General features: G+C 41.7%; 1 protein-coding gene across 4 annotated transcripts in view; it reads right to left on the reverse strand.

The window, feature by feature from the left end:
* Nucleotides 1–1,109: 1,109 nt before the first annotated feature.
* KDSR (3-ketodihydrosphingosine reductase) overlaps nucleotides 1,110–21,247 on the reverse strand; it is a 41,973-nt gene continuing 21,835 nt past the window's right edge. For 2 of the 4 annotated variants that reach the window (XM_032293683.1, XM_032293684.1), the window contains 5 exons: nucleotides 20,409–20,600; nucleotides 13,267–13,350; nucleotides 10,182–10,265; nucleotides 6,986–7,087; nucleotides 1,110–2,895 (listed from right to left, as the gene is read on the reverse strand). In XM_032293683.1, coding sequence (XP_032149574.1) covers nucleotides 2,776–2,895; nucleotides 6,986–7,087; nucleotides 10,182–10,265; nucleotides 13,267–13,350; nucleotides 20,409–20,600 — 582 coding nt within the window. In that variant the 3' untranslated portion in view covers nucleotides 1,110–2,775. The remainder of the gene's footprint in view (nucleotides 2,896–6,985; nucleotides 7,088–10,181; nucleotides 10,266–13,266; nucleotides 13,351–20,408; nucleotides 20,601–21,247) is intronic. The other 2 variants (XM_032293685.1, XM_032293687.1) reach the window with 2 other exon arrangements.

Genomic DNA, 21,247 nt, shown 5'->3' on the forward strand with positions numbered 1-21,247 from the left:
TGGGCTGGATATGTTTCAGAATTCATAATCTTTGGGGTTTTAAAAAGGCAATATGGGCTGGGCACAGTGGCTCACACCTGTAATCCCAGCAGTTTGGGAGGCTGAGGCAGGCGGATCACAAAGTCAGGAGTTCGAGACCGGCCTGACCAACATGGTGAAACCCCATCTCTACTAAAAATGCAAAAATTGCCCAGGCGTGGTGGTGCATGCCTGTAATCCCAGCTACTTAGGGGGCTGAGGCAGCAGAATTGCTTGAACCCAGGAGGTGGAGGTTGCAGTGAGCCGATATCACACTACTGCATTCCAGCCTGGGCAACAGAGTGAAACTTTGTCTCAAACAAACAAACAAATAAAAACGGCAATATGGGCATATTTTGATTATTACAAAACACCTCCACAGCATCTAGGGGAATACCTATAATCAAATCCATGGATATTTCTTCAGGGAAAATTAATAGTCACAATGAAGTAGCATAAATAAAAAGTACAATATTCTCACATCCGTTCAAGTCTCCTTTTGCTGCTAAATGAATTACGGTATCAAATTGAGAAAAAACAAAAACAAAAAAACAAAAAAAAACTAACTTAGATTTCCAAGTTTTTTGGTAAGGGACTGCAGCCCTTTAACGTCTCTGACAAGGAAATTTCTTCCCTGACATGATGGTCTCCACAAATCTGATCTCATATTTTAGTGGAAATTGGGATAGGGACAATTGTCTTCTGCCCCAAAACAAGGGCTCTTAACAGGCACTCTTACATTTATTCAGGTAGTAGATTACAGTCTCACTGGAGGTGACAGGTTCTATGAGGATAATTTGAAAAAAATATATTGAAATAACTAATGTTATTAAATCAGACACCATCTTGGACTAGATTCTAATATAGATCAGCAGTAGAAGGTGCCAACATTCAAGGAACATTTATGAGAAAAGAATAAAATTGAGAAACATCTAGACATTAATGTAATTGTTTTCTGCAAATTATGAAAAGCTATGATTCCATTTTAGCAGCTGTACATTGCAACTCAATATAATCTGTAAACTTTGGCTCTAAAAGACTGAAAGATTTATGAAACCATTTTGGCATCAACCCAACCTCATAAGCTGCAATGAAATCATTCCAGGCAATTTGTACATTAAACAATAATTTATTCTCTATCTATTAGTATTTAAATATGCTATTTTCAGATCTTAATAAAAAGATACCATGGGTTAAAGCCATAAAACATCTTTAAAAAGTTAAATCATTTAAAGTCAAGAGCTTCAAAAAGGAGCAAAAAAAGGTTTGCTATAATTTTTAGGTCTTAAATTTTTGTATAGAGTTTTTGTTTTTTAAGTTTTATTTTACAATTTAAGAAAGTTTCCTCTTCAAAAACAGAGGTCTTTTCTCACCGAAGTGAACGGAATGTGCTACCACATATGCAAGGAAGACGAGTACGAACGACAAACAGGATGCAACAGGGAATGCTGGCTAACACTCATCAGAGGCACTTGCTGTAGAAATCCAACGAACACAGATCCCATAACCTGGAAACATCATGCAGGGGCCAAGAGGGCCTCCAGGGCTACAGAGTTACAGTAATGAGTGGGCTTCCTTAGCACGTGGTATGAAGATGATGCCTGCAGGCTCAGCGGGAGAGTCACAGAAAGAACAGGTGATCATTTTATTTCAAAAGCGAGCCTCTTCAAAATCAGCCTTTTTTTCTTAATGGGTAAACGTCTTATTATCATCAGCCCTTCCTAAAAGCTACATATATGCTCTGAGAAAAATGTCACACTTTTTAATTTTTTCATTTGTTTTAATTAATTCATGAATTAAGTTAAAAAGTCAAGTCAAAAAAATTTTAGCTGGTCTTTTTTTTCTTCTCCCTTTTTTTTTTTTTTTTTTTACAAAAATATTACAGCAGTATAAGCAAAATTGGAAAGGAAGAGATGGGAAGAACAAATGGAGGCTAAAATGGAGTAGGTGAACTTCAGGTCATCATGGCTATTGAAGGAATTGTAAATTCTGAAGTTTCTAGATTTTATCGCTCTTCTGAAAACATTTAAGGAGGCTGCCTTTCCTGATGAATGAGAAATGAAACGTTCCCTCAGCATTTCAGTCTAAAGACAAGAAAGCATTGCTTTTCCAACTAGAAAACATCTCTTTACCTCCCATTGCACTGCCCTCTCTCATCCCCCTCGTATCTTTATGGGATCAAAGAGAGAGAGAGGTCATGAGTTTCCACCAGCAGCAGAGTGAGTGCTGAGCACAACACAGAGCTGTTAGTGACATTCAGACTCGCTGGCAATGGGTCCAACTTATCTTGAATAAAATACACCAAGTTAAAAAGAAAAAAAAAACCCTAGAAACCCAAAACTGTTTTTTATGGAAGGTTTAAAGGAAGTCCTCAAGATTTCTTTATGTGCCATAAAGTACATTTCTGGACTTAATCTCTAGGGGGGACAAAAAAGAATAAATAGAAAAAAATTGAATGATCATTCTGGAATCCTGTTCTTCACCTTGTTGACATGCTATTAATTCTCATACCATCACCTCTCTACCTCAAAGCCTAGGAAATCAAATGGTCTCCTATTCCATATTTGCATAGTACTAATAATATTGTCAGGAGGTGAACTTCTAGCTCCTTGCTTGCAGCCACATTTCTGAAGAGCACTGGTCCAATGTGATATTCAAAAACAATATATAAGTGTCTATTGGTCAAAAATTGAGTCCCATTTAGCAGCAAGCTGTTCAAATTATTTGGAAACAGTCTTCTTCCAAGGGTAAGAAGAATTAGGCAGTTTTATTTGCAATTTCAGATTTTTCTCTCTGCATCATACAGCGACGAACTATGCTGTCAAAACTTCCAAGGTAAAACAAAGCAATAGTACGGAAAAGGCCCATGGTGACCACCTGCAAGATAAAGAGAGAGCTTTTAGTACATCCAATAGTACAAGAGTATTTCAAGGTGGCCAGGCACGGTGGCTCACACCTATAATCCCAGCAAGGCGGATGGATCATGTGGTTAAGAGAGCAAGACCATCCTGGCCAACATGGTGAAACCCCATCTACACTAAAAATATAAAAATTAGCTGGGCATGGTGGCTCATGCCTGTAGTCCTAAATACTCGGGAGGCTGAGGCAGGAGAATCGCTTGAACCCAGAAGGCAGAGGTTGCAATGGGCCAACGTCGTGCCACTGCACTCCAGCCTGGCAATGGAGTGAGACTCTGTCTCAAAAAAAAGACTATTTCAAGGTACCTAGGTCTCTAATAAATAGTTTGTAAGACATCTTCTAGTCTGCTCTAAGGATGAATATAACAAAAACTCTGTAAATATCAGTATGCCGTGAGAACAGAATGTGTGTGCTCTGCACCACTGGACAGCCCAGGGCCTGCCAGAAAGATAACAAAGTATTTGTCCAGTTAATAAGTTCAAACCATAAGCAGAACAAAATAGGTATTGCTCACAGCCTTAGTGTTATAACAGCTTAAAAAGATCCACTCCAGCATCTCAAGCAGTCAAACGACAGTCAAGGCTTTTTTGGTTTGAGATTTATGTTGAGCATGAAAGCGAGACCCTATACTAGGTGCTGAGAACACTGCGGTGAGAGACACAGTCCCTGCCCGCAAGGAGCTGATTCTCGGGCTGGAAAGACAAGTAAAAGTGAAACTACTGCCTCGGGGTTGAGACCGTGATAACCGATAGACCTTCACTCTTTCCCCTAAAAGACTCACAAAAACAACGCTAAATGGGATTTTGAAAATGGAGAAAATTACAAAGAAAAACATTTTCAAATATGCAAAGTCACAACAAATTTGCCTTCCAGGCCCTGTTTTTTTTTTTTAGAAAGCTATTTCAGTAAACAGCCAATGTGAGGTGGTTGATAGAGAAAGATGATGTCATGTGAGGCAAGAAGCAGGGTACCCAACACAAAAGAGAGACAGAAGCACCCCATGGACACCCATGGAGTGGGGAGACCAGGCATCTGCTGTGCACCAGGTTCCCGGAGGGTGGTGCCCAGAGAGGGAAGCTCCACACTCCTCCCATGCACCTCTCCCCAGGCTCAGTGAGCCATTCTAGCACATTAACCAAATCTGAGGAAGGGGTCACGAAAACCCCAATGTATAGCCAACTGGACAGAAACACAGGAGACAACCTATCAGGTGTGACTGGTGTTTCTGGTTGGGGGAAGTCTTGCGGGGCTGAGCCCTTCACCTGTGGGAGCTGATGCTATTTCCAGATAAGTAGTATCAGAATTGAACTCAATTAGTGGATACCCAGCTGGTATTCCATTAGGAATCCTCCACTACAGATTTGAATGACTGATTGTTTTGGGGAGAAATCTCTACGCACTTCCTGGTTGGTGACCAGAGGTCACAGAAGTCTTCTGTGGTTTTTGTTTTTTTGAAACAGGCTTTCATTCTGTTGCTCAGAATGGAGTGCAGTGCCATGAACATGGCTTACAAAACTTTGACCTCTGGAATTCAAGGGATGCTCCTGCCTCATCCTCCCAAGTAGCTGGGACCACAGGCATGAGGCACCATGCCTGGCTTTTTTTTGAGAATCATTGAGTAAGAGAATAGAAAAAACATTTTGTTTATTTCCCTACACCCTCAGAGCACTGAAGTCAGTCCTTGGATCTTCCAGAAAAAAAACAATGTTTAAGGTGAGAACTGAAGGAAGATTAGAAGTTAATAGGTCATAGAGAAAGTTCCAGAAAGAAGAGGACCAGTAGAGAAAGAAATGAAAGAGCCTGGAAAGGTAAGTGGGGTAGGAGATCAGAGGCTTTATGGCATGCAATGGACATTTTTTTAATTTTTAAATTCTTTTTAGAGACAGGGTCTTGCTCTGTCACCCAGGCTGGAATGCAATAGTGTGATCATAGCTCACGGTAGCCGCAGACTTCTGGGTTCAAGCAGTCCATCCACTCCAGTCTTCTAAGTTGCTAGGAATACAGGTATGCACCACCACATCTGGGTTTTTTTTTCCTTTTTACATTTTTTTTTTTTTGTAGAGACAGGGTCTCACTATGTTGCCCAGGCTGGTCTCAAACTCCAGAGCTCAAGTGATCCTCCCAACTCGGCCTTCCAAAGTGCTAAGATTACAGGCATGAGCCACCATACCCAGGTGCAATGGAATTTTTAAAACTTTATCCTGATGGTATCAAGAAGCCACTGAATGTTTTCATGCAAGTACAGTTGCAGTTTAGAAAAACTGGTGTAGAAAATGTGAGGGCACACTCAAACGCATCCCAGGGGCCTGGCCAGGGGGTTGCAGACCATAGTGCTTGTGGGGACTGTGCCCCTCCCTGAGGAGCAGCTGCCACCTGTGCCTGCTGATGACTGCCAGGTGAGAATGCAGACTGTGCAGCCAGACCTTCTGATTTTCCAAGAAAAGTCTGAAATCTGGACCTTTTATATAAAACCTAATTTTAAAACTATTTAAAAATCTTAAACACACACACTCATGCCAGATGGACCAAACAAAACTGCTTTACAGGCCCATGGGAATCGTTTACAACCTCTGGCTCAAAAAGTGTATAATTCAGGCAGGGGCCTGCTGTGGCAAGCCAGGCCTGGGCTCCAGAAGCAGTGCCAGAACTGCAGAGCATGGAAGCATTTGAAGAACAGAGTGACAAGGGTGACACTGATCCCTGACGTGAGGGACAGAAGGAGGGGAGTCTGGGACAACAACCCCAGGTGTGAGCCACCATGCCAGCCCCAAAATTAAAATAACAGAATTCATGCATTCATTCAGCTCAGGTATTCTGGAGCTCCTACTAAGTGCAAGGCACTGGCTGTTAGGGGTACAATGGCAAACAAGAGGCAGGGGCTTGGTCCTCAAAAAGCTTACATCTAACAGAGTATTGACCTCTAAGAGAATGACAACACAGTAGGTATATTACAGAGTAACAAGAAAAGAGGGCTTGGGAAATAAGGGCCAACAACTATGTCATTTACATAAATCTGAATGTGGTCTACCGCACACAATGTAGTACTCGTTATCAACTATCCCATGGCTTTGCTTTTCCAGAGCATTCCCTCTACTGTAACCCCTACTATATTACACTGCATTACTATCACTTTTTTTTTTTTTTTTTTTTGAGACGGGGTTTCGCTCTTGTCGCCCAGGTTGGAGTACAGTGGCACAATCTTGGCTCACTGCAACCTCCACCTGCTGCATTCAACGAATTCTCCTGCCTCAATCTTCCAGGTAGCTGGGATTACAGCACCTGCCACCACACCCAGATGATTTTTGTATTTTTAGTAGAGATGGGGTTTCACCATGTTGGCCAAGCTGGCCTTGAACTCCTGACCTCAAGTGATCCACCCACATCAGCCTCCCAAAGTGCTGGGATTACAGACATGAGCCGCCGCGCCCATTCTACTATCACCATTTTGGTCAGTGTATTCCACTTGACTGTAAGCCCCTGAAGTTGGAGGTCGCCTTACATCTGATTCTCCATGAGCAAGTACAGTACCTAGCACATCAATGAAACACGAACTGTGTATCTTGGACAAAATAATAAATTCCATAATAATAGGAATTATGTTTAAGCCTTGATTTGTATCTCCTAAATTTAGCTCTGTGTGACCTGATTCTCCTAGAAAAGGTTTTCTAGCCTAATATCCCAGTACGTTTTAGGCAAGGCCACCCCTTACTCTAGAGCAGTATTCCATTTTTCAAAACATATTAGAGCAGTGGTGCTTAGGTGAAAATCCAGATCAACACCTCGACATCACAGACAGTGTTTTATTTCTCTATCTGCAAGGCATGGCACCAAAGACTTCTTACCAGTCTAAATTCCTGAAGTTAAATCTTTAACCTATTTACTCATTCCTGGTGGAGGAAGAGGAAAAGTTGATAGCTCAATAAAAATACATTCTCAAATGAAGTTACTTAGTTTTCTCTTAACCTCTTCCCATCAAGGTTTGATGAAAGGCAGTTTTTCTCTTGTCCATCGGTCTGTGTGTCTGATTGCTAGCCTAGGAAGGCCTTACCTGCTGGAGCCCCTCAGTAATAGAAGTTACTGGAGCCATCCCACAGGTCAGGGCCGAGAGCATGTACCCATCTGAGCCAAGGGAACTGTTGAAATTTCCTTGCTAAAAGAGAAGAAAGAGGAGAGAAAGAGGGAATCCTAACAATGTAGATGGAAATCAATCCAACATAACAGAAACAATGCAGGGTGCTCATTCACTTTAGGCGAGATAAAACGGTAACAAAGCATTGATCAGCACTCGGAAATGGATGCAGGGCCTCGGCAGATAGACAGTTCTCAACATGTGAGTCCAGGACCCCTGCGGGCCCCGAAGACAAGTGATTGTCCTAATAACACTAAGACGTTCATTGCCTTTTCTACACTGTTATATTTGTATAGAAAATACAATTTTGCATCTGTAAAACTGCAGAGACATGGGCAAGAACTACAGTGTTCTTGCCAAACTGTACTAGGAGTCATTGTCACCTGTACTACCACATGCATTTGTGGTAATAAATAATATACAAAGAAAATACAAATTCTAACACTCTTTTAAAAATCAAAAAGTGTCAGTTTTGCTTAAAAATCCTCTTGATAAAGCAGCAAAATTCATCATTTTGTTAAATGGCAACCTCGAGGACATGTCTTATTAGTATTCTGTGTGACAAATGAGAACATGCCCAATGTGCTTCTGCGGCACTGCATTCCACAGAAGGTCAACTGCCTGGAAGAAAAGCCCTCATGCAGCTGTGTGTAAGTCAAGGGCTGAACTGCCACTTCTTTCACAGAGTGTCTTATTTATTTATTTATTTATTTATTGACAGAGTCTCGCTCTGTGGCCCAGGCTGGAGTGCAGCAGTGTGATCTCAGCTCACTACAACCTCCGCCTCTCAGGTTCAAGCAATTCTGCTGCCTCAGCCTCCCGAGTAGCTGGGATTACAGGTGCCCACCACCACGCTCAGAAAATTTTTGTATTTTTAGTAGAGACGGGGTTTCACCATGTTGGCCAGGGTGGTCTCAAACCCCTGAGCTCAAGCAATCCACCCATCTGAGCCTCTGAAAGTGCTGGGATTATAGGTATGAGCCATCATGTCTGGCTGGGGAGCATAATTTTTATATGAAAGACCACTGACATATATATCTATGGTTATTCAGACTTAAGTATGTGGCAGACTTGCAGAAAATGAAGAAAGCAAGCCTGTCACTTCAGGAAAAACAACTGGCCACATGTGTCATCAATGTTAAAATCTGAGCCTTCAAGAAAAAAATTAAGATTTGGCAAAACTAGTATCCACCATCATGAGACTGTCAGCTGCATACTTTTATGATAAGATCAGCAGTAATACTGATGAAAGAGATTTTTTTGATCACTCAGTCAACCCATATTTTCCAAATGACTAACGCATAATGTTACGAAATAATGAATGGTTAAAAGATCCATTCAAAGTACAAGATGGACCAATGGAATTTAATGTAACAGAGAACAAAACGTTCACTGATGCAGTTTCCAATTCCATCCTGCAACTAACCTTTAAGAAACTACCATTTGGTGAGTTTGGGTTTGATATCAAAAAAGAATGTCCATAATTATCTCAAAAGCCTTGTAAAATACTGTTCCCTTTCTTAACTCCGTATCTGTGTAAGGCAAGATTTTCTTCATATCCTTCCATCAAAACAACGTTATTACAACAGATGGAATGCAGAAGCAGCTATTTGAATCCAGCTGTTCATGTAGACCTTAAAGAGACAGGTGAAAATGTGAACCACTGCCACTGTTCTCGCTGAACTGTTGCTTTGAAAAGTAGTAAATTTTGTTTAAAAAAAAGTCACGTTATAAAGCAATGGGTATATTTTTGTTATTTTTAATGAATTAATAAATATTCCACATAGCTTCAATTTCAAATATGGCAACTATCAATAAATCTAGCCATATAAATAAATGAAAGTTCTCTGGGGTTGTGACAATTTATAAGAATATAAAACAGTCAAGAGAAGAAAAGTTTGAAAACCATCAAACTAAATGAATACTGCCAAAATACTAATAGCTATTTAACATCAATAAAAATACCAAATAGGCCAGGCATGGTAGCTCATGCCTATAATCCCAGCACTTTGGCCAAGAGGCTGAGGTATGTGGATCACCTGAAACCAGGAGTTTGAGACCAGCCTGGCCAACATGGTGAAACCCCGTTTCTACTATAAATACAAAAAATTAGCTGGGCATGGTGGTGGGTGCCTGTAATCCCAGCTACTCAGGAGGCTGAGGCAGGAGAATTGCTTAAATCCAGGAGGTGGAGGTTGCATTGAGCCAAGATTGCACCACTGCACTCCAGCATGGGCAACAAGAGCAAAACTCTGCCTAAAAAAAAAAAAAAAAAGAAAGGAAAAAAACCCACCAAATGCATTTGCTTTGACTTGAGATAAGTAGCAAAAATAAAGTTCCACTTGTGCCATCTTCCTGGGCCTTTTAATGTACTTGGAGCAAAGTTCTTCACATGCATATATATTTTAACAGAATTCAGTAAGTCTTATTCCATCAGTTCAGTCTAATGTGATAGCACTTACGCTACTTCAAGGCTGTCTACCACATGCTGTCCCCTCTCATTCCCATGGTCCTAAAGATTTTCCAAATTTAATGTGGGCCTCTGGTTTACAGACATCCCTCATAAATGTGTATTTTTCTGCATTAACGGAAATGTTATCAAAAAGCATGAGACACATGTTGTTCTTCTAGAAACAGCACATCATTTCTTAAAATATCATTTTGGATTCTCAATAAAAAAACATATCAACAGGGAAGACAGGAGGACAGGCTCACAGGGTTGGTGGCACTTCTCATTAGCTAACTTTTAGGAAAATGATACTGGGAAGCAGGAATGGGAAAGAAGACAGCCAGCTGTACATAGGACATAGTATATATTGTTTACACTGTATAGAAAAGTCTCACTTTCTTTTTAAAGAACTGGTGTTTCCAGACATCCTTCTGGTAAACCTGTTCCTAAGGTTAAGGTATACAATCAGTTTCCAGGAGCCTACTCTCTAATATGGAGTCAATAAAACATATAAAAGAAGAAAAATTCCAGCATTAGATATGATGACTCTAAACAGACTAAACACTTATAATAATTGATGTCTTGAAATAAGTACTTAGACAAATATCTTTTCAGAAATATAGCAGTACAAATACGAATAGTACAGAGACCAAGGATTTGACTTACTATGGCATCTTTAACAATTTGTTTGGCCACCTGTTCTGGTTTGCACACAGATGTGGTCTCTGAAATAAGTCGAGTCTCCAAAGGCTAAAAGTGAAAAAAAAAATGTGCATAACAATATCATGATTGCCCATTACATTAGAAATAAGTTATTCCTACAGCCTCCTGATTTACAAATAATTCCAATTTTCTACCTTTGAGCAGATTCCTGTTGTGAGCATAAGGTCCATCTGGATTCTAAATCAGTGTCTACCTAGTTACTATGTAAAATTCTGCTTAGTAGCTGAAGCAAGACAAGGAGGCCTTTGCCATTCTCTTAGGACACATGTAGTCCTGGCTCCAGTGAGGACTGTCAAAGCTAGAGTGAGAACACATCACTGGGTACAAGTTCAGAAAGACCCCCTCTTTGACTCCTCAGTGCTGGCCAGACACCTGAGGGACAGTGCTTCTGGAGGGGCTAGACCTGTGTCCAGAGCAAGCCTGCTCCCAAGACCAGCAACTCCATTCTGACCACAATCCCAGGCCAGCTGAGGGCTGATCCTTGGGGATGAACCTGGGGCTCAAGGCAGGCAGATGTTTCTTAAAGGACCTGCAGAGGAGACAAACACACAGGGCACTGAAAGACAAGGTGCCACTTATGAGACAGCCCTGAGTGGTCCCTAGGTGGGCTGCATGCTAGTTTCCAGGCTGGAGTTGCAGACCCCAAATCTTTGGCCTTTCTTCCTCAAAAGGTCCATCTCAACCCTCGCCTAGCCCAAAAAGCCTTTCCTAAATACCTAACTGGCAGTATCCTCTCTCTTTCTTCTGTGAACATTTCGGCTTTAATACACATTATAGCTACTTGTGCCTTGCATTTTACCTCCTAAGTTTCTTATGGGCAGGGTCTTTTTAAAAATAAATTAGTTATCTTTGACTTTTCTTTGTGATGCCTTGCATATGCGTGCTCAAAAATTATTTCAATTAGTTCCAATTAGAAGTGTCAAACAGTTTCAGTTAGAAGTGTTAAATGAAAGCCTTAAACTGTATTAAGACTGTAAATTTTACCATATAAGCTTGAAAGAATTAAAGAAAATAAAAACCAGATTATATTTTCTTAAAATAGAAAAGTAAAGTATTTCATAAAGATCAAGTATTTCTTGATGAACCTGAAGTAAGAGAAAGGCTGTTTTGAAGGTGCCACCGTTCATTCTTCCAGACCACCAGGCTGACACAACCACACTAAATACTCATAAGATTCTAAAGCACTATGGCACCCCCTAAAGGGCCCACACATCAACGTAGAATTGCATTTACCCAAACAAGTCTGTCCACAATTTTGCTGAAGGAAAAAAAACCCCAACTTAATCAACATCAGAATCAAACCTTAACAGGGAAATCACCACCCTTTGTCGGCTTTGGCTTCAAACTAAAGGCTGCATACCAAATGCTGCAAAGCTGCTTAGCAGATCTCTGCATATTCGAAGACAGGACATTTGGCTTCAATTTACTTCTTTGAAATAGCAGCAATTTTTAAAAAGGCAGAGCAAAAGAGAAAAGAATAGGGGAAAAAACAGTTCTAAATCATAAACAGCTTTTTACAAATATACAGTCTAGGGAGTTTAAGTGCCAATTTTTATGCTGCAGCGATTCACATTTACAAAGTATTGGTATAAAAGGGAAGAAAAAAGTATAAAACTAAAATTAACCACAGTTCAAGGTAGTAAGTTCCGATTGATTCCTTTCTTCCTGCTTCACTTATTCATTTGCTCAAAAAGGCAACTACTATGTGTCAAGGCAAAGGGAACATTCCATTGAAAAATGTGAAGCTTGTATTCAGCTCAGGATGACTGGCAGTGATTTTATATAACAGATATGTCTGTTATAAGTGCTATGAGAAGTTTCTGTTATAAGCTGTGACAAGTGCAATGCAGACCTCCAGTCATCTCCTCTACAATGGCAGAAGATTAGCAGTTTACTAATCAGACTGTTAATTCTGGAACACCAGCCACCACTAAGAGTAGTTACAAGGCAACTTGTGGAAACAGAAAAATTAAGCCAAAGTTGGCACTTAGGTGGTGAGCTCCCCAGCCCTCTTGCTCTGCTTGGCTCCCACAACACAGACAGGAGATCTTACTCTCCCAAAGGCAGGAGACAACATGATTCCTCACTTAGGAAACTGATCAAACCAAGAGAAAAGTGAGCAGATGCTGGCATATGAGAGTCTTCTAATGATGTGACTGCATCTTCTCCTGATCATCCTAAACAGCTGAGAAGCTAGAGATTTACAATTGGCATTTTAGTGCCTCACTCAAAAATATGGACAATCAAGGATCACTAGACATTTGAGGAAGCCTAAAAGGACCACAAAAGAGAAAAAGAAACTAGGAGGAAATAAATAATACAAGACATAGAAGAACTTTTCAAACAAAACAACAACAAAAAACAAGACTAAATGTCCAGAGTGACTATCCTTAGAAACAAGAGAAAATACGAAATCCATGAAATAAGGCAAGAAGCTATTTTTAAAAACTTTTAAATATTCAGAGAAAAGATATCTAAAATAATTTTTATGTAAGCCAGCAGAAATAAAAATTTCAACAAAAAAGTTGAAGGATAAAGTTAATAAAAAACCTAGAAAGTAGAACAAAAAGCCAAAGAGATATAAAATGAGAGAAAAGAGAAGGAAATTAGAGGATCAGTCCAAAAAATCTGAATAGTAAGTGCTCCAGAAAGAATGAACACCTGAACTACTTTGGGAAGAAAGAAGTGATAAAAGGAGTAACATAATAAAATGTCCCAGAACAAAAGCTGCAGTGAGCCATGATTGTACCACTGTGTTCCAGTCTGAATGGCAGAGCGAGACCCTGTCTCTATACAGAAAAAAATTGGTAGAAATTTAAATTAAACTTTAAGAGAAGGAAGTGAAGGAAAAGAGGAAGGACAGAAGGAATATTTGCCTGGAGAATCTCAAGGTCATCGGAAACCAGCTAGGCGCTCTACCCAGTAAACATTGTTGACTGATGAAAATGAGTGTGAGCTGAAGAGTGGAAAGAAAATCAGAAAAGCAGTATACATTAGAGGTTTAAATTGGAACACGTAGCATACTGACCTTTGTTCTGTTTTCTTCGGCGAAACCAGGTGTGTCTGTGTCTGGTGGGTAAGCAACTGTGATGTAGATATTATACGGCTTCACCTGCATTTGAAAACAAACACGTGTATCTTTAGGAAACAAGACACAGTGAAGATCCTACACTACAACCTGCACTGGCTGCCTGATTCCCAAAAGGCGGTGAGAACAATGGGGATGTTCTGATTCTGTAAGCAGAGAACTGCCACCAACTGCATGGAGAAACCCCCTCCATGAAGATGATTCCAGAATGAAGGTAAAAAGGTCACCCTAACGTAGACTGGTTTCAGCTGTGCAGCCGTTCAGAAAACAGCTGGCCCTACATATGGCAAGTCACCTCCTTCGCAGTGTCTTCCACTCCTGCTGCCCAGGCAGAGGCCCTGGGAGCCGTCCAATGAGGAGGGCAGTGTTTTAAAAAGAGGCCAATTCCTACACACGCTGCGCAGCATCCAAGCACTTTATCAAGGCAATGGGCTCGCTCTGCCCTTTCCTTCTTCGCCGGATTGCACATCTGTTTTTCCTTCAGAGTGCTTCTGATACTCTTGTGTTGATTTCATCCACAAAATACTCTGGAGTCATTAAAATCTCCTGCCCTATACCGTTCTTGTGTTCCCACAAACTCAGCCCAGAACGGTCCCTGCTAAGTCTGCTTACACCAGAGCTCCCTGTACAACCAGTCTCTGCCTCTTAGGAGGTCAAGAGTCACTTCCTCTTCCACTGAACCAACAAAAGGAACCACTGGGTGAGGGCAGGTGTGGTGGCTCACACCTGTAATACCAATATTTTGGGAGGGCGAAGCAGGCGGGTCACCTGAGGTTGAGAGTTCAAGACCAGCCTGGACAACATGGAGAAACCCCATCTCTACTAAAAATGCAAAATTAGCCAGGCTTGGTGGCGCATGCCTGTAATCCCATCTACTCGGGAGACTGAGGCAGGAGAATCACTTGAACCCAGGAGGAGGAGGTTGCAGTAAGCCGAGATCACGCCATTGCACTCCAGTCTGGGTAACAGCAAAACTCCATTTCAAAAAAAACAAAATCAAAACAAAACAAAACAACAGAACCAATGGGCGGAACTTCCAAGTCAGACCAGCCAAGTACCTCCCCTGTAAACAGCCTCAACCTGCATTCACAAAGGGAAAGCCCTCTGCCTTATCGGAAATTCTACGTGGCTCCTCTGCATCTGACACTTGGAGAAAGTTGTTACGCTTGTGTGACTCAGCACCATGCCTGCACCCTTCACGATTCACGCCCCCACTCATACACACCCCCTCAACAATTCCAGCAGATTCTTCTGCTGTTGGCCAGGACACACCCTCCCACAGATTGCTCAGCCACAGCCGTGCTGCACATGCTTATCTTGCCCTGCCAACCAGCAACTCTAAGAGCAATGGTTCATACCATAAAAATCTTTTTGCCATGATTTTTATTTGTTATTGGCTCCTTTTAGTCCCTAAGAAAATACCTAAGGGATCTGAAGTGGAGAGGCAGCTGATAGATCAGCCACTGCACATTTTCAGAAGGATACCCTGGCTGAAAATCAACAATCCCACTGCCTAATGTGACAGTCTCTAAGAGTAGCCCAGGGGTCGGGCACAGTGGCTTACGCCTGTAATCACAGCACTTTGGGAGGTCAAGGCGGGTGGATCACCTGAGGTCAGGAGTTTGAGACCAGCCTGGTCAACATGGTGAAACCCTGTCTTTAATAAAAATACAAAAATTAGCTGGGTGTGGTGCCGAGTGTCTGTAATCCCAGCTATCTGGGAGGCTGAGGCAGGAGAATCGCTTGAGCCTAGGAGGCAGAGGCTGCCGTGAGCTGAGATCGCGCCACTGCACTCCAGCCTGGGTGACAAGAGGGAGACATCACCTCAGAAAAAAAAAAAAAAAAAAAAAAAAAGCCGGGCATGGTGACTCACACCTGTAATCCCAGCATAGCACTTTGGGAGGTCAAGGTAGGTGGATCATGAGGTTAAGATATTGAGACCATCCTGGCTAACATGGTGAAACCCTGTCGGACAGCCCATCCACTGGGCATCACCAGAGCATGCAGCCTTACAGCCCAGTGATGCTCAAAAATAGCTCTGGATTGGGGCCAGGCAGTGAGGCAGATGAGTCAGAAACTCGCTTCCACTTGTTTTTGAAATAGTGACTTACAACATCCTTGTCTCCCCCAGCCTTGCCCTCCACTGTGCGTAGACCAGAGAAAAACACCACAAAAAAATCCAGTGAGTGGTCATTAGGCAGCCACATAAAGATTGACACCGGCTGCCCAGACACTCATGTCTGCGCTGCCCCTCTGCCTTCTCTCTCGCAGTGAAGGAGGATGTGGCTCCAAAGCTAAGGGAGAACAGGATTTCAGCAGTGCTTCTCAAACTCAAGGTTAAGGCTGCATTGCCAAAGGTTAACACAGCTTTTCAGAACAGCTTCCTCATGAAGTAGGAACACAGACTGCTCGGGTTAGGAGAAACCAGTCCAGTCGCTTCCTGGGTTGGTTTTCTTGCTATACATCCAACCAAACGACTCTCCCAGTCTCTGGCTGGATCCCTCCAGTGGCTAGTCACTTCACTATTTACCTATTTTTTTAAATTTACGTGTGCAACAACGAGCACTTATTGAATTACTTCTACATGCCAGTAGTGTTTTAAGAACAAAGCATAAGGACGCGGTGGCTCACGCCTGTAATCCTAGCACTTTGGGAGGCCGAGGTGGGTGGATCACCTGAAGTCAGGAGTTCAAGACCAGCCTGGTCATCATGGTGAAACCCCATCTTTAAAAAAAAAAAAAAAAAAAAAAAAAAAAAAGATTGTAGTTTCCTGGCTGGGCGCGGTGGCTCTCACCTATAATCCCAGCACTTTGGGATTGAAGTGGGCAGATCACGAGGTCAGATCAAGACCATCCTAGCTAACACAGTGAAACCCCATCTCTACTAAAAATACAAATAAATAAATAAATAAATAAATAAAACCCAGGAGTGGTGGCGGGTGCCTGTAGTCCCAGCTGCTCGAGAGGCTGAGGCAGGAGAATCACCTTAGCCTGGGAGGCAGAGGCTGAAGCGAGCCAAGATCACGCCACTGCACTCCAGCCTGGACAACAGAGTGACGCTCTGTCTCAAAAAAAAAAAAAAAAAAAAAAAAAAATTCTATTTTCCTGAAACTCTTGGTCAAATATTTGCTAAAATCTGAATATATTAAATCACATCTATACTCTCCTTTAATCTACTGATCTCATAACCCTGTCATAAAAAAAAAAATGAGGGTAGTTTGGCTTTACTTGTTCTTATAAGACAACGCTAGCTCCCTGAGATAACCACTCTTTCTAACAACGGCTGAGCCAGGTCTTCACTGAGGCCTCTGCTGCCTGGCCACTGCTTCGCCTGGTCTTGGTTGCCTGACCATTCTCTGTGCCCACTGCTCTGCCCCACACCCATCCTACTGTCACTTCCTCCCTTCTCCTTGGCCTCAATCTCAAACAGAAAGACAACTGACCACTTGTTCAAGAACTGATTTGTGGGTTGGGTGCAGGGACTCACACGTGTAATCCCAGCACTTTGGGAGGTAAATTGGGCAGATCACCTGAGTTCAAGACCAGCCTGGCCACCATGGCGAAACCCCATCTCTACTGAAAATACAGAAGTTAGCCAGGGATGATGGTGGGCACCTATAATCCTACCTACTTGGGAGGTTGAGGCAGGAGAATTGCTTGAACCAGAGAGGCAGAGGTTGCAGTTAACTGAGATCACACTACTGCACTCCAGCCAGGGCAACAGAGTGAGACTCTGTCTCAAAAACAACAACAACAACAACAAAAACTGATTTGTTACTGAAATAATCCACATAGGATGTGCTGTTCCTCATCCCATCAAAACAAAGATGGGGGGCTGGAAAGCACAGCTGTTTACATGAAACTCCAGAATTTAAGCTTTAGTTTCCTTTCAGACCACAGAAGGCAGAGATGTGAGAAGAGGAGCATGATCAGGTAAGAAAAGCAGAAAAGGGAGCATCCATTTTTTCTTTTTTTGGCTTGGTCTCTGCTACCACGTCATTAGCTATAACCCGCCTTAGAAGTCTGCTTTCCAAAAAGATTAACTTTTAAAATCTTTACATTTCTTCCTAAAAGATTGAGTAAAAAGAAAAAGTCCCAAAAATGCCAACAAAGCATTCTTTCAAAATTACTCATGGTACCCGTAACAATGCCAGGGTCCTACCTTAGTTTGGGGGCAAAGGGAGGCGGACAGGGAGACTTCAAACTTAATTAAATAAAAGAATTGTCAAAAATATTTAGAGGCCAGAGAGGCTCACACCTCCTGGAATCCCAGAACTTTGGGAGGCCAAGGCAGGTGGATCACCTGAGTCCAGGAGTTCAAGACCAGCCCAGGCAACATAGCAAGACCCATGTCTACAATAAATAAATAAATAAATAATAAACAAAAAACCAGCCAGGCATGGTAGTATACACCTGTAGTCCCAGCTACTTGTGAGGCTGAGGTTGGGGGACTGCTTGAGCCCAGGAGGTGGAGGCTACAGTGAGCTGAGATCAAACCACTGTACTCCAGCCTGGGCAACAGAGCAAGACTCTTCTCCAGAAAATAAAATTTTTTTAAAAAAAGTATTTCGAGTTTGGGCATTACATAAGATTTCATTGACAGAAAACATACCTACCTTGACCAAAATATCCAGATTTCAAAAAAATACTACTATAATTATTCTAGAGAAACAATAATTGGTTTGATGCAAGTTCTACAATAAACAAACTAGATTTTGATAACTGCATTTATTTTCCCCAGAACCTATTTTTCATGGTTCATAAGTTCATTTTATTTTCTTTTTTTAAAGTGAGGAAATTTTTAATAGAGTCCAAAGAAGGACAGAAGTTGCAAAGACTTGAGCGTGCAGGCCGGCTGTCTGCAGTATGAAAATCACACTTGTCACAGAGGTTTGGGGACTCCGTCTGTACCAGCAATTCACTTTCTTTTTCCTCTTTTATAGCATCTCTGTTCTACATGAAGTGAAACCAGGCCACCCAGATTATATATTTTGGTTCAAATTCGTGAATGCTGATGCAGTTCCGCAAAAAGCCCTAATGGGCAGATTCTTCATACCCCAAACACCCCTTCGGCTACAAGGATTCTAAGACCAAAGTAAAGGGCTGAGGCAACTAGCCAGGTGAACCAGCTAACCAGATGCATCATCTGCTGCAAAAGGGCAGCAGACCTGGGGTCAAGGCTTGGATCGTGTTACGATTTCTGTCGCCAAGTAACTATGTGACTTTGAGCAACACATTGAATTTACTGAAAACTGGGTTTTCCTCTCATGAGGTGGCATCACAACATCTCCCTCACATAGTTTACAAGACAATGATAAAAATAAAATGATGGCTGGGTGTGCTGGCTCATACCTGTAATCCCAGCACTTAGGGAGGCTACAGCTAAGCTCAAGATTGCTTGAGCTTAGGAGTTTGAGACCAGCTTTGGCAACACAGTGAAATTCCCTTCTCTAAAAAAATTTTAAAAATTAGCCAGGTGTGGTACTGTGCACCTGTAGTCTTAGCTATTTGGGAGGCTGAGACAGGAAGATCACTTGAGCCCAGGAACTGAGGGCTGCAGTGAGCTACTGTTGTGCCACTGCACTACAGCCGGGGCTAAAAAATAATAAAAATAATAAAATAAAAACAAATAAAACAGTTATTCACAAAATGACTTTTCAAAGTCGTATTTCAAAAGAAATACCAGTATTCTTGTTTGAAATTTCACAGCCATGAGTGTCCTATTGGTTAAGCATATTATAACAATCTATTATTAAGAGTATTAGGCCAGTTGATAACCATAAAATCTGTGGCTGGCTCCTTTGGTATGAGAATGGCATGGTCTATCATTTCCTATGTGGCATACTAGGACTGCCACTGTCCCAGCAACTCATCTGTACTGCCACACTTGTTCTCTATCTAACCAATGCGGTGCTCTATCGCACACTGTTAAGGACTCTTACGGGGGTCTTTTAAACAGGGGTCGGCAAACTATGGCCTATGAGCCAGATCTGGCCCACTGCCTGTTTTTTATAAACAAAGTTTTACTGGAACACAGTGACAACTGTTCATTTACATATTATCTGCTAAGGCTGCTTTCCTGCTATCGCAGCCAACTTAAATAGCTGGACTTGGCCCCGTTCAGCCTTTAAAACCTAGCATGTTTACTGTCTGGCACTTTGGTGAAAGTTTTGCCAGCCCCTGACCTAAATCATCAACCAGGATTCCCCAAAACATTGGCCACAGTGAATACTCTTCTGGGCTCTTAACATTTTAGGCATTAGCTTAGCTGGGGGTCTTAGCTCATATCCCTTGCGGATAAGAGGGGACGACTGTACAGAGCAATAGAAAGAACTTCCCTTGTTTTTTTCAGCATGTGATTTTGGGGTAGATACGTATGTGATACTCTCTAAGCATCCCCATGTGACAATAATGTGGAAGTCGGCTTGTACAGGTGAGGTGTAAAGTTGCACTCATCATGACAAGCACTATTTTGATTCTACTCCTAACTATATCCTTCTTCTACAAAACGTACTATTAACTATGTAAATAAAAAGCATTCATTTTCCCATTTCTTTAAGATATAAAAATACAAATATTGGGAGAGCCAAATTCTTGCTTTATTCCAACCCTCCCATTTTACAGAGGAGGAAACTGAGAGCAAGTTAAATGATTTGTCTAAAAGCTAAGAATCAGTAGCTGATTCAAGCTCTTCCCTCAAACCTGTACTAATTTCATGTATTATTCAGTCACAAGGACACATCTTTTTGTTAAAGAAAAATCTCTATAGAATAAAATATCTGATTAACCTTACCCTGACTTGCACAGTATTAGACCAATAACACTATGAAGATATTACTAATATTTTGCATATTAAATTAAACAAGCGAAAATCCCATTACCATTTTGCACCTGTCATAACTATAATCTTCATGCAATGAAAAATGTTAACTGCAAACTCAGGGTTGAGCCAATTCTCTTTCACTAATGTCACATCTAAAAATCTCTAATTTAATATTAACATATAAAGAAGCTACAAAACTAAAGTGGAATGTACATTGCTGAGCACAGAGGAATAAATACAAAAATGAATACAACTTTTACCTCCATCTGCAAAGCTTCAGCCAATCCCCTTATGGCAAACTTGGATGCAGAGTAGGCTGTGAAACCGAATAATCCCAACTGTCCTGCCTGGGAGGACACAAACACGATCCTGCCCACCCGGCGCTCCTTCATGGTGGTGATCACGGCCCGGCTGGGGTACACGCTGCCCAGGTAATTGATGCTCATTAACCTCTGCAGGGAACAAAGAGTTCGCATGAGGAGGGCATGGGGTCAAAAGCCTCAAGACTATGCTTATGGAGAATTTAGTCTGGCTCTTCAATGCAAGCTCAAGTGACTGGGAAGCTCAACAGACTTGCTGAATGAATGATTACATGACGCTATAAATGAAATGTGATTTCAGGCCTACCATTTGAAGCCTCAGGACTTCCCATTTGAAGCCTTTTTCAGTCTAGTCTTGCATTCTGACCACTGATGGCAGTTATGTTTTTCCTGAAAACTGGTCGAAGTTAGTTTTCTCCTTTTAAAAAGGATACTGCATGTTTGCAGGTAGTACTTTCTGAAAGACAGTTTTAGGAAAGAGCCTTCAAGTATTTTCAGCCCTATTGGTTCTAAGCTATAAGAAAAGCACAAAGAGAGTAGGATGGTGATTTAAAGTTTTGGTTTCAAGCCTTGGCTCTGCCATTTATTGCCTATATGATGATGAATAAAAAAGTCAGACATTCTGCTCATTTTCTCGGCTGAAAACAAGGTTGACGTGGGTACGACTGCATAGGGCTGTGGCAAGGATTAAGAGAGAAAACACAAGTTAAGCACTAGCCCAGCCCTTGGCCTCAAGAACCACTGGCTCTCCCATCATGATGGGTAAGAGTACTAATAGT

This window comes from Sapajus apella, unplaced genomic scaffold (assembly GCF_009761245.1).
Source record: "Sapajus apella isolate SASKATOON/1434 unplaced genomic scaffold, GSC_monkey_1.0 scaffold30, whole genome shotgun sequence".
NCBI lineage: Eukaryota > Metazoa > Chordata > Mammalia > Primates > Cebidae > Sapajus > Sapajus apella.